Source organism: Pholcus phalangioides, unplaced genomic scaffold (assembly GCF_987345545.1).
Source record: "Pholcus phalangioides strain wild (caught in Gottingen) unplaced genomic scaffold, Ppha-v1.0 ptg000009l_1, whole genome shotgun sequence".
NCBI lineage: Eukaryota > Metazoa > Arthropoda > Arachnida > Araneae > Pholcidae > Pholcus > Pholcus phalangioides.
The window spans coordinates 52,326,504-52,339,136 of record NW_028301602.1 but is presented as its reverse complement, the minus strand read 5'-3'; the positions used below and the strand labels follow the sequence as shown (position 1 = coordinate 52,339,136).

The 12,633-nt window shown below is 40.6% G+C and overlaps 1 protein-coding gene across 5 annotated transcripts in view; it reads left to right on the top strand.

Annotated features, from left to right (window-relative positions):
- The window catches only part of muc (dihydrolipoamide S-acetyltransferase muc), a 291,233-nt gene that overhangs the window by 231,704 nt on the left and 46,896 nt on the right, over positions 1 to 12,633 (top strand). For 4 of the 5 annotated variants that reach the window (XM_089236511.1, XM_089236509.1, XM_089236508.1 and 1 more), the window contains one exon: positions 1,015 to 1,079. In XM_089236511.1, coding sequence (XP_089092637.1) covers positions 1,015 to 1,079 — 65 coding nt within the window. Of the gene's footprint in view, positions 1 to 1,014; positions 1,080 to 4,553; positions 5,145 to 12,633 lie in introns of those variants that run through there. The other variant, XM_089236510.1, reaches the window with a different exon arrangement.

Sequence of the window (12,633 nt, the reverse complement as noted above, 5' to 3'; positions counted from 1 at the left end):
CACACCCCTTGCACCCTCTCTTAAGCTGCTCCTGTGCATGTAGGTTGTGCAGAAACTTCCCTTATCCAGACTTGACACACTTTTTTTCCATAACCGATTATTTGCCATAACTCGAAAATGGTTCAAGATAGGAGGGGATTGGTAAGGTGTTTCATGTTCCACTAATCACCTCCATTTGGCATAACAGGTCACGTTCACCCTGTATAAATTGTTATATGGGTATTCAAAATTAAACTGGAGTGATGTATTTTCCAATAAGAGATACGGTAAAACTTTTCTTTTCTTCTTATTGAACATGGGTCTTCTGCTATACTTTTATTGCGATTTCAAGGCGAAATAACTGGGTTAGTGAATTGAAAGAACATAAACACTTTATTTTGTTCTTATTCTCCAAATACCCAAGGAAAAACAGTCATATCTCTCTGAGTCCAAACTTCAGAACAAAAACAACCTTTTCTCTTTTTGAATTTCTTTTTTTTTTCCTTCCGAGTCTTCCATCTCTTTTCTCCTCAGCTTTATTCCACATCTTTTCTCCTGAACCATACAGATATATGTAAAATTTTCTCTTATTTTCTCAGTTTTTGTCTCACAATTATGGACTTTGTTTAATATGTCGGTGACTGAAAATTTTAACTATGTATGACGTATGACAGATAGGATCTGAAAACTTTATCAAACATTAAATTCCATTACTTTTACTTATTTTTGTGTCTTGAGGATTTTGTCTTATTTTATTATTGTCGAATATCATCTTATGACACTTTTTGTAATTTTGAAGTTTTCTTTGAGACTCGTGGTTAAGAATTTAGCTGTTGAATAGTTGTATAATGAACATCCTGTATGTACATAATTTTTTATACCAATCTAGAATGTTTGCTCACAAAAAAGGATGAGAAAGTGTTAAAGAAAGAACAGAATGTTCCCCATGCTGCATGCTTTTGTTTTATTTTAGGAGTATAGCCATGTTTTCATAATTAATTTAGTATTTTGACATTTTATTTATTTTATTTTCAGGCTTGTATCTTAGCTGTAGGGGCTGTAGAAGAAGCATTTGTTTTAGATGATGGCCAAGAATTTAAGTAAGTAATTATTACAGTGAAACCATGATAACGCACACTCTTGGGACAGAAGATTTTGTCTGCTTATACACTGAAGAGCCAAAAAAACTGGTGCACCTGCCTAATATCGTGTAGGGCCGCTGCGAGCCCGCAGAAGTGCCGCAACACGACGTGGCATTGACTCGACTAATGTCTGAAGTAGTGCTTGAAGTAATTGACACCATGAATCCTGCAGGGCTGTCCATAAATCCGTAGGAGTAAGAGGGGGTGGAGATCTCTTCTGAACAGCACGTTGCAAGGCATCCCAGATATGTTCAATAATGTTCATGTCTGGGGATTTAGGTGGCCAGCGGAAGTGTCTAAAGTCAGAAGAGTGTTCCTGAAACCACTTTGTAGCAATTCTGGACGTGTGGGGTGTCGCATTGTGCTGCTGCAATTGTCCAAGTCCGTCGGAATGCACAATGGGCATGAATGGGTGCAGGTGATCAGACAGGATGCTTACGTACCTGTCAGAGTCGTATCTAGACGTATCAGGGGTCCCATATCACGCCAACTGCACACGCCCCATACCATCACAGAGCCTCAACCAGCTTGAACAGTCCCCTGTTGACATGTAGGGTCCATGGATTCATGAGGTTGTCTCCATACCCGTACACGTCCATCAGCTCAAAGCAATTGGAACCGAAGGCCATGTGTTTCCAGTCCAATGTCGGTGTTGTCGGGCCCAGGCGAGGCATAAAGCTTTATGTCGTACAGTCATCAAGGGCACACGAGTGGGCCTTCGGCTCCGATATCGATGATGTTTGGTTGAATGGTTTGCACGCTGACACTTGTTGATGGCCCAGCATTGAAATCTGCAGCAATTTGCGGAAGGGTTGCACGTCTGTCACATTTAATGATTCTCGTCAGTCGTCGTTGGTCCCGTTCTTGCATGATCTTTTTCCGGCCGCAGCGATGCCGTAGATTTAATTTTTTACCGCATTCCCGATATTCACGGTACACTCGTGAAATGGTCGTATGTGAAAATCCTAATTTCATCGCTACGTCCTATCTCTCGTGCGCCGACTATAACACCACGTTCAAACTCACTTAAATCTCCATAACCTGCCATTGTAGCAGCAGTAACTGATCTAACAACTATGCCAGACACTTGTGTTATATAGGTGTTGCCGACTGCAGCGCCATACTCTGATTGGTTCCATATCTCTATTTGCATACGCATGCCCCTACCAGTTTTTTTGGCTCTTCAGTTTCGAAGTGTCCGTTTATTGATAGTAAAATACAATGAAGCCGGTTAACATAATTTTAAAAAGTGGTGGTTAATAGGAGGTGTCCACTAACAGGGAGTGTCCATTATAGATGGCTCCATTATATATTGTTCATATATTCATTCATCGAATAGGGAAATTTTACTATTTCGGTAGCTCGCATGCTTGCACACTGTTTTGGTCATTCCCATGCTCACACATTGTTTTGGTCATTCCCATGCAGTGGCGTAGCCAGGTTTTGGTCAGAGTCAGTGGGGGAGCGGAATTTAAAAAGGCGCAATTTTTTGTTCCTGCTTTAGGCGCAAACCTAAAATTGTACATTAGTAGAAAGAACTTGAAACTTTTCAATGTAAAAAATTAAATTAAGTTTACTTTGTTTTCAGTTGATGTTATTTTTCAATTAAAATTAATTAATTTTCAATTGATTAATTAATTTTGAAAAAATTTAAATTCTATTTTAGGTTTAGTGTGCTTTTACAAATGCAAACACCAAAAACAACTGGGAAATCGCTGTAAAAATTGGTAGGAAAAATAAATTTAGATTAAAAAATTAGAATAAAAAATAAAATAAAAAAATATATATATTCTTTCTCTCCAAAGATAATCCGAGATGAGAAAAATCTTTGTTTCCATCCTCAATTGCTTTGACTCTTATTGTAAGCACATATGGCATGTACAATAGGGTTGGTAAAAAAAAATGAAATTTTTATTTTCAAATCGCTATAGTGCGGAAAAGTTGCCTCCTTTAATAAGAAGAAAAACGACGTAGAAAATTTAAAAATTAGTTGATATCTTCCGGTCGCGTATTGAACTTGAAGTTTATGGAAATTGACGAAATCGAACATTTTTCTTAACTTTAATATTAGATAAAATTCTATGATAGACACGCAAAAGTTTGTTACGCTTATTTTATGGTTCAATAAATTAAAATAAATTAAAACATCATTAATATTTCAATGTTTATTGGTCATGCAGCGTGTTCGAAAAACAGGAATTTACCAAATTTTTGCTGGTTTCATTGTGCAGCTTTTCGTCTGTTTTGTTAGAACAAAACGACCCAGAATTCATCACAAGGAGGGGGGGCTGAACGTCGAGTTCCACCCACACGCAATCCAATCAACCATCCAAAATAGGCGTGTGCGTATAATTTACATTTTATATAAAAACTAGTCATCAAATTTAACACGTTTAAAATATGACTTTTTGGAGAAATCAGTCATAACTGATCTTGATAATAGCATAGATCTGATGTACACTTAAGCTTCTCATGTCTATACACTTTAGTTCAGGCCTTGGTAACAAGTTTGATACATCTCTGGACTGTTCTGAGTCCGTCGGATAAACCTTTCGATGCCTCTGATGTGGTTAGTGTCGGAATTGATAAATGATATAATATATCATACTTTCTGTAGCATTGGGGGAAGGATACAAGAGGCAAGTATTCCGGTGTATTTGGTAGCTTTAAAGTTTTTCTTACGTAGCACAAAGTGCCTAATGGTTTTTCCTTTAGAGGTGGATTGTCTTGTTTTTACCCTTTATAATCCGACACTGAAAAAAATAGAATTAAAGGAAAATTATAATATATTAAAATAAAAGCATAAATGTAATGGCAATAACAAATAGCCATCATGTAAATTATTTTGTAGGTCATTTTAGTTATAATTAAAGAGAAACTAAAAAAACATATAAATAATGTTTTTGAAACAATTAGTTAATTCGAAACAAATTTATTTACCCTGGTACTTTAAAGTACTGTCTGGGTATAAAAAGGGTTAAAGTTCTTCTATATCCAATTTTTCTCGAATGTAATCAACAATCATAGCCAACAGTAAATTTTCAGGCTGTCCAAAGAATGCATTGGGTTCAACTACTGGATCAACAACTTTAAGTAAGTCTCTCTCAAATAAATACCACAATTTTTGAACTGCTGGAAAAACATGTTTAGCTCATCATTGAAATACTTGTTCTTTTTCATGTGGAACCGCAGAGGCCCATACGATTTCAAGATGAAGAGAACTTCTGGTTCTCAAAAGGATTTGGCTAACTTAAGTATTCCTATAACCTTAGCACTCTATTGGCCGCATTTAGCCATCCAGAATGTGACAGACGACCAGGATCTCGAATTGACAAATCCCCTAGAAAATTTCCTGGCTTTATATTGTTTTGGATATGCCTAATAAATACAGTAATACTCGTCTTTTCTCAGTATCTTTCTGTCTTTTTCTAGAAACCAACAATCTACAGATTCATATTCCAACACAGAGAGCTTCCACATCCAGTAAGCTGTTATCAAATGGGCCCAGAAAAAGATTTTTACCCTGTAGATGCACCATCTATATGTGTGGTTCCCGACTTCGAGGCGTGAATGCAAGCCGATTCCCCTGTTAAAAAATCTTGCCATAGAGAGCAACAGGCCTACAACGGTACAAATATTCAATCATTTCACTTCTCTCATAATTTCAAATTTAGATGACAGCACTAAACATTTCCGCACAACAATAAATACGGCTCAGATTGTCAGGTGCACATATTTTGTTTCAGACTCCGTAACGAAGCTGGGCTGGAAGAGATCTCGGCAGCAGGATATTTCGATGGCAGAGTCCTGACGTTCATTGATTCATTGCACCATCTATATGCGGAAAAAATATGACGGAGAGGAATTTCGTTGAAATGGAGTAGATCCACGATTCACTGTAGTGGTCTTTCCACGTGATCCAGTCAGACTCAGACAGTTGAGGGATATGCCTAAATTGTTACAGAGGCCTCAACTAAAGGATGTGACATGGAGATAGAGGTAGCTACATCACAAATCTACGCTATTATCAAAATCAGTCATGCTTGATTTCTTCCGAAGGTCAGACCACCGAATTCTAGTCAATTGTAATAACTATTTTTCAAATATAGTGTGAATTGCACATGCTTAGTTTGGTTGGTTGACTGGGTTGCGTGTTGGTGGAACTCGACATGCAGCCACCACCAAGTGATGAATTCTGGGTCGTTTTATTCTGACAAAACGGACGAAAAGCTGCACAATGAAACCAGCAAAAATTTGGTAAATTCCTGTTTTTCGACCAATAAACATTAAAATATTAATGATGTTTTAATTTATTTTACTTTATTGAACCACAAAATAATCGTAACAAACTTTGGCGTGTCGATCATAGAATTTTATCTACTATTGAAAAATTTAAGAAAAATGTCAGATTTAGTCAATTTCCATAAACTTCAAGTTCAACGCGCGACCGGAAGATATCAACTGATTTAAAAATGTTTACGTCGTTTTTCTTCTTATTAAAGGAGGCAACTTTTCCGCACTATAGCGTTTTAAAAATAAAAATTTCATTTTTTTCAACCCACCCTAATGTACAACTTACTCCAATCACATGTACTTCCAAGACATACCTCTTATATAATTTCTAACAAATTGGTGCATGCCCAGAGTAAAGTTCTTTTTTATATGATGCGTGACCATAACGTATTTATGACGTCAAAGTTATGTGTGGTTTGTGTTTGAGAAATTTTACCGCTGCATGCCTCTAGGGGCGGGACAGCAATATATGATTGACAAATTACCGTCTGTTTTTCTTATTAAAAATAAACTTGGCAGATGCCTGAAGTTTCGTGTTATGCAAATACCATGGTGAAAGCCTGCCTGCTTTCTTTGGGAGAACTTGTCAAACAAAAAATCGGTTAGCATTCGTAACTCGAAATTGTAAAAATGAAAAAAAAAACCCTCACACTCTAAGCAACCACCACTGTGCCACTACTAGGGTTCAAATTGGGATCTTCATGATATGAGTCTATCATGATGCCCTCACGATTGCACACTACTCATTTGCAGACGTACAAGCAGAGGGTGCCATGAATCCAAAAAGTTTTGGCAACAGCTGCTTCAAACGAATTGGTGTGTGTGCCGGAAACTGTCGTATATTTTCTCCAATGCATTTAACTATGTCTGAGGCGTGTTTGAAATGCCACTGCTACTTTTCCGATTCAAAGTGAATTGGCAGGTGTATGAATCGATTGAAATAATTTTTATGTTTGATGGTCTATCATAGAGGTCTTCAATCTTTTTCTAGGCGCGAGCACGGCCTGCATCCATCATCAAAGGAACAGCACCCTTACCGCAAGTTTGACATACGTCTGCATAAAATTGTAATGATTTTAATCATTGAATGTAAATTTGCACATAGGTGTTTAATTAGTACGGTGATCAAGTGCTCACGAGCACGAAATCGGACACAACCATCGAGCACTTTGAGTACTTCAAAGAGCGCCGTATGTTCAAAAGAAACAGTTTGAAGATGCCTGGTTTACCGGCTTCCTTTGGAGAAACTGTTTGAAGGGGGGAGTTCTCTCTCTGCTCGAAGTTTGAAAAACTTAAGCAGGCATTACGCACAATATATGTATATTTATTTCTAGTGAAATAAATTCATGGGGTGTGTTTTATAACAAATCAGAGAAGAATGAAAATATATGAAGTGAAATGTGAATGGTATATATATATAGACTAGTGCAGGGGTTCTCAAACTTTTTTCATCCGTGGTGCCCACTTACCCTAAACAACGCTTATCCATGGCTACCCAGAGCAGTTTAACAAAGAGTCTCTTTGATAATCTTTAGGGTTGCTCCGCTAAGTTACATCAGCTAAAATTTTTAGAGTAAAGTGTTAGACAGGCATTTCTAAACAGGTAGGGTAACCTCAGAAAAGTCCCTTTGATGCTTGTTAAGCCGGGTTTTTCTAGGAGTAGAATTTTTGCGCCGTGTGCAGCGTGAAAACTCTGATTGGTTAAAAACCTGTAATTCAGGTTTTTTTGACCAATCAGTGTTTTCACTCTGCACGTGCTGTAGAAACCTGCTCCGAGGAAAACCTGGCTTAAGACGGCACTGCGTAGACCACCAATGTGTTGTTGAGAGAAAACAAATAATTGGAGTTCTGCTATAAAAAGCGGTGAGTATATATTGCGCATTTATATACACTGCTGGCCACCCAAATTGCAACACCAACAAAGACAAGAGATATCGCAACAATATTTATTTTGTAGATAACATGTTGACCAAGCATCAAATGATTAAATTTATAGACTTCTGTGAAGTGTGGTTCCTGCCAAAATCAGTAGCCAGAGTAGCCGCCATTGTTGGAGATCACCGCTGCCACACGCCTCGGCATTGATTCAAAGAGACTTTGGATGTGTTCTTGGGGTACAGCAGACCAAGCAGCTTCCACGCGTTGCCAAAGTTGATCTGGTGTGGCAGCTGGGGATGTAATCTGGGTCAATCGTTGAGCAACCATGGACCACATGTTTTCTATCGGCGAAAGACCCGGAGAGCGAGCTGGCCAGGGAAGCAATTCAATCTGGCGATTGACGAAGAACCTTTGGACAATGCGTGTCACGTGTGGTCGCGCATTATCCTATTGGAATATGGCTGTGGGCAAGCCCTGAAGGTAAGGAAGGACAACTGGCTCCAACACCTCGGAGATGTAGCGCTGGCTTTTTAAAGTACCGGCAATGCGTACTAGAGGAAATATCCAATACCGCCGCATACCATAATACCCGGTGCAGGAGCAGTGTGGCGGTGCATAACGCAGCTGTTCAGCATCCTCTCTCCACGGTGTCTCCAGACTCGAATCCGACCATCGTGGTGTTGCAGACAGAAGCGTGACTCGTCAGTAAAGACAATTTCATTCCATTGTGCCGTCCACATCCTTCTTTCATCGCACCATTGGCGGCGGAGACGTCTGTGGTTCTGCGTCAAGGGTAGACGAAGCAATGGACGTCTTGCGGACAGACCACTCTGCTGTAAACGGCGTCGAATGGTACGCGCAGACACTGGATGATGCGGTACAGACTGAATGTGCTGTGCTATGGTTCGTGATGTGGCTGAGCGATCCGTCACTGCCATGTGCACAATACGCCTGTCATCACGTTAAGTGGTGCACTGAGGTGGATGCGATCGAACACGTAGGTCCGTCGTACCCTCCTGCATCCAACGATCACATATCCGCATTACAGTTGTTTGGTTTCGTCCAACACTACTACCGATTTCCCTGAAAGATAATCCACAATCTCGGTAGGCCACTATCCTTCCTCTGTCGAACTCGGATACTTGATCAAAAGATGATCGCTGTTTTCTACAAGGCATAATTGATCGTTTTTTTGAAAAAACCACAAGAAAAACACAATTGCTGTACTTCAAATCGTCGAAATCTCCAAGCCTTAAATAGCGCTTTGAAGTGGCGCCACAGGCACGCGTGATGTGCGTCTGCGCTGAAATTCTAATCATTTGCATATCTCACCTCCGCTAATGCATGTTGTAAATTTCATATCATTTGCATGCTTCCTTCAGGGTGTTGCATTTACGGTGGCCAGCAGTGTAATTTTATTTTGGAAATATTCAACGGATTCTCAAAGTGTACGTCACGTTCGTGGCTCATCGCCGACCTTTTTTGAGGGGCATCGCAACATGTTGGTGTATTAATGTGTGCTTATTCAGTTCTTTGAAGTGGTTCTTTTTTAAATTAGGCCAGGGCTTCTTAAACTGCGAGCCTCAAAACTTTTTCAGGGGCGCCATGGAGCGGTGACCCTGACAATGATTTTTCGAAAATACTTTTTTTTAAAAAGCTCAAGGGAGCCGGGGGAGCTCGTTGATAAGCATAGAATAGAGCGGCGGTTCTCAACCGGTGCTCCGCGGAGTCCTTAGGGCTCCTTGGGCACTTCCCAGGAGATCCGTAGCAGCTCGAGGAAAGTAAAATATATCAGTAAATTTGATTAATAAATAAATAAAAAGGTCTGAAGGATTCCACCATATAAGTTGTATATTAAAAAGGGTTCCTCGAGCTAAACTCGGGGCTCCGCCATATAAATTATACTTTGGAAAGGGCTCCGCGAGTCAGAATAGGTTGAGAACCGCTGGAATAGAGGAAAAGGGGTGCCTCATGTGGAAAAAGTTTTGAGAACCCCTTTGTTAGGCAGCCGCAGATAAACGATGAAGTCAGGTGCCATGGATGGCGAAAGTTTAAGAAACACTGGTTTAATTGGATGTGCCATGAGTTAAACACACTGGTCATAACTTTTTCCCAGAGAATGATTTCCCGATTCAGCACACTACTGTATATGCGTAATGTTTTGTGTGTAATTACTGATACATAGTCATATATAATCCGCATTAGATTCTAGGTAGAAGACAGCTCAAGACATAAAACAACTTTATTCCCTTTCCCGGTCCTTACATACTGGTGGCCTTGATCGCGTTTTCGTGTGTTGCCGTATGCAAACATGAACACTTGACATTCCCTCCCTACATAAGCAAAAGAAAAATACTCAATGATTTCTGATAATATAAAAAAAAATGGACGTAATGGGAGGTATACAACAGGTTAAAGAAGAAATATATGTATACACACAATTTTCAAAAACAAAAACGCACTTCCTATTATAGTGCTATATATCCGAACATGAATGCGTACATACATTAAAACACAAAAAAAAAAACCAAACTATAAGTTCAACTTCAAAGGCGCACGACAAGAACGCTGTGAGCGTCTTAAGACTGGAGTAGTCTGTTCAGCCTCTTGAGAAGACTCTACAGGCTGAGGAACCTCTGCACTAGCTGGTAGATCTGGTTCACACGATTCAGTTGACTCTACAGGTGGTGGTGTGTTCGAATTCCTCAATCGCAGCTGGTCCCTGTGATGAACCGTAAAGCCTGAGGCTACGTTTACTCCTGACATAACTCTTCCAATGGGAGTCAATCTCTCCTGGAGCCCACTTTGGACCGCTACCATAATTTCTACACCAAACCTCATCCTTGGACTTGAACTTTGTATTTCCATTAACTGATAGATGACTTCCAGGTTTCAGTAAGTCCAAATGACTACGGATGGCTCCATTGAACATTGCCCTTGCAGTATATACTTCTGTTGATGCGTTTGGGGTCTGCCTATAGTGGAACATAAACTTATCCAACCGTTCCTGGAAAGAACTACCTTTAATCTTTTTCATAGCATCCTTCATTGAACGCACCACTTTCTCTGCCAGCTCATTCGACTGGGGGGTGGTATGGGGCAGTTCGAACATGAGTAAAAATACGCCTTTGGTGAAGAAAATCGGAGAACTCCTCGCTGGTAAATGATGTCCTGTTATCACTCACAACAGTTCTTGGCAAGCTGAATCTAGCAAAGATGGAATGCTAAGCTGTAATTGTAGCTGTGGATGATGTAGATGGAACTACAATCGCTTCCAGCATCTACCTCTAGCAGAATCATGCGACTTTTGAATGGCCCCGCATGATCAATATAAATATGACTCCACGGCTCATTTGTCAATTGCCAGGATGCCAATGTAGAGGAAGGCTCAGGAGCTTCCACTTGGCAAGAATCACAAGAACGTACCAATTCTTAGATGTCACTGTCAATATTTGGCCACCAAACTGACTGCCTAGCCAGTGCCTTGAGTGCACCCATGGCCTGATGGCTTCCGTGCAACTCTGAAAGAATATAACTCCTGTATTTTTGCGGCACAAATACTTGACATCCTCGCAAAATCAAACCATCATCTACCGATAACTCGGCGAATGATGGTCGCAAAGACATGTTTGACAATGACATGTCGACAAAGCCAGAAAGGACGAACTTCTGCTGTGACTGTCTTTGGCCAACCTTGGGAAATGTACTTTTTTACAGTGAACAACACAGGATCTGAATCTAACGATCTCTGGAAATGGTACTTTATCATTGGACTGTCGTCAACAGCTTCCAACAACAGAACCACATCGGCTGGCTTGGGATGATCTGCACAGGTACCTGGTACTGGAAGTCTGCTGAACGCATCAGCATTGGCATGTGACAACCCCTTCCTATAGACGATGTCATAGGAATATGCTGATAAGACCAGGGCCCATCTTTGAATGCGAGAAGCAGCCATAGATGGCACAGGCTTATTCAATGAAAAGAGACTCACCAGTGGTTGGTGACCAATGTAATGGTCCTTCCGAGTAAATATTTGCGGAAACGGGAGATGCCGAATATCAGAGCCAAAGCTTCTCTTTCAATCTGGCTGTAGTTACGCTCTGCTTTAGTAAGCGATCGGGAAGCAAAGGCAATTGGGCGATCTCCACCAGCTGACGGATACGATATTACTGCTCTAACACCATATGGACTAGCATCACACTGCAAGCAGACTTCTTTGGTTTCGTCAAAATGCACCAGCAAGGAAGAAGATGATAACCTTTTCTTAGCTTCAGAGAAAGCATTTTTCTCCAACTTAGTCCACTTCCAGGACTCGTTTTTATTCAGCAATTTATACAGCGGAGATAACACTGATGACATGTTCGGCAGAAATTTAACATAGTAAGTCAGTAACCCCATGAAGGATCTAAGTTCCTCCACATTGGCTGGCTCAGGTGCTCTCTCAATAGCATCCAACTTTGTTTGGACAGGATGCAGACCATCCGAATCTATCCTGTGCCCTAAATACTCTACAGATGGCTGCATGAAAACACACTTTGATGGATGCAGTTTGATGTCAGCTTCTTGCAAGGTTGTCAGGACCGTTGTTAGGTTCCTTAAATGATTTTCTGCTGATCGACCTGTAATGAGTAAATCGTCTAAATAGCACAAAGCACTATCATGTCCCTGCAGAAGCTTATCTCCCTCTGGAAGATAGCAGGAGCTGAAGCTACTCCGAATGGTAGCCTTGTATAACAGAATAAACCTTTATGCGTGTTTACAACCAGGATATCCTTAGAGACCTCGTCCAGCTCCAGCTGACAATATGCATCTGACAAGTCAATCTTGGAGAAGGTTGCACCCCCAGAAAGACGTGCAAACAAGTTCTCGACGTTTAGAAGAGGATATTGCTCCAGGTCAGTAGCGATATGTTGACGGTCAGCTTGAAATCGCCACACAACCTTATTTTCCCATTTGATTTCAGTACTGGCACTACCGGTGTAGCCCATGCAGACGATGTCACTCTCTCCAGGACATCTAACTCTAAAAACCTGTCGATTTCATCTTCAACTTTCTTTTTGTATGCATACAGTACAGAACGAGCCTTGAAGAACCTTGGTGCCACAGATTCTTTCTTGTTTAAGTGCACCTTCACATCCTTCAGCTTTCCCAGTCCTGGGGAAAAGAGCTCCTGATGGTCCTTCAAGACTGTCGGTAAGCTTGTTTGCAGTGGTGATGGAAGGCAAGTCTGGATCGCATTTATAGGTAATGTAGACCTGATATCACGCCAGACTTCCAGCAAGTTGATCCAGCTCCTCCCCATCAGGGTCACAGAACACTGTCCCACTACTACTAGAAT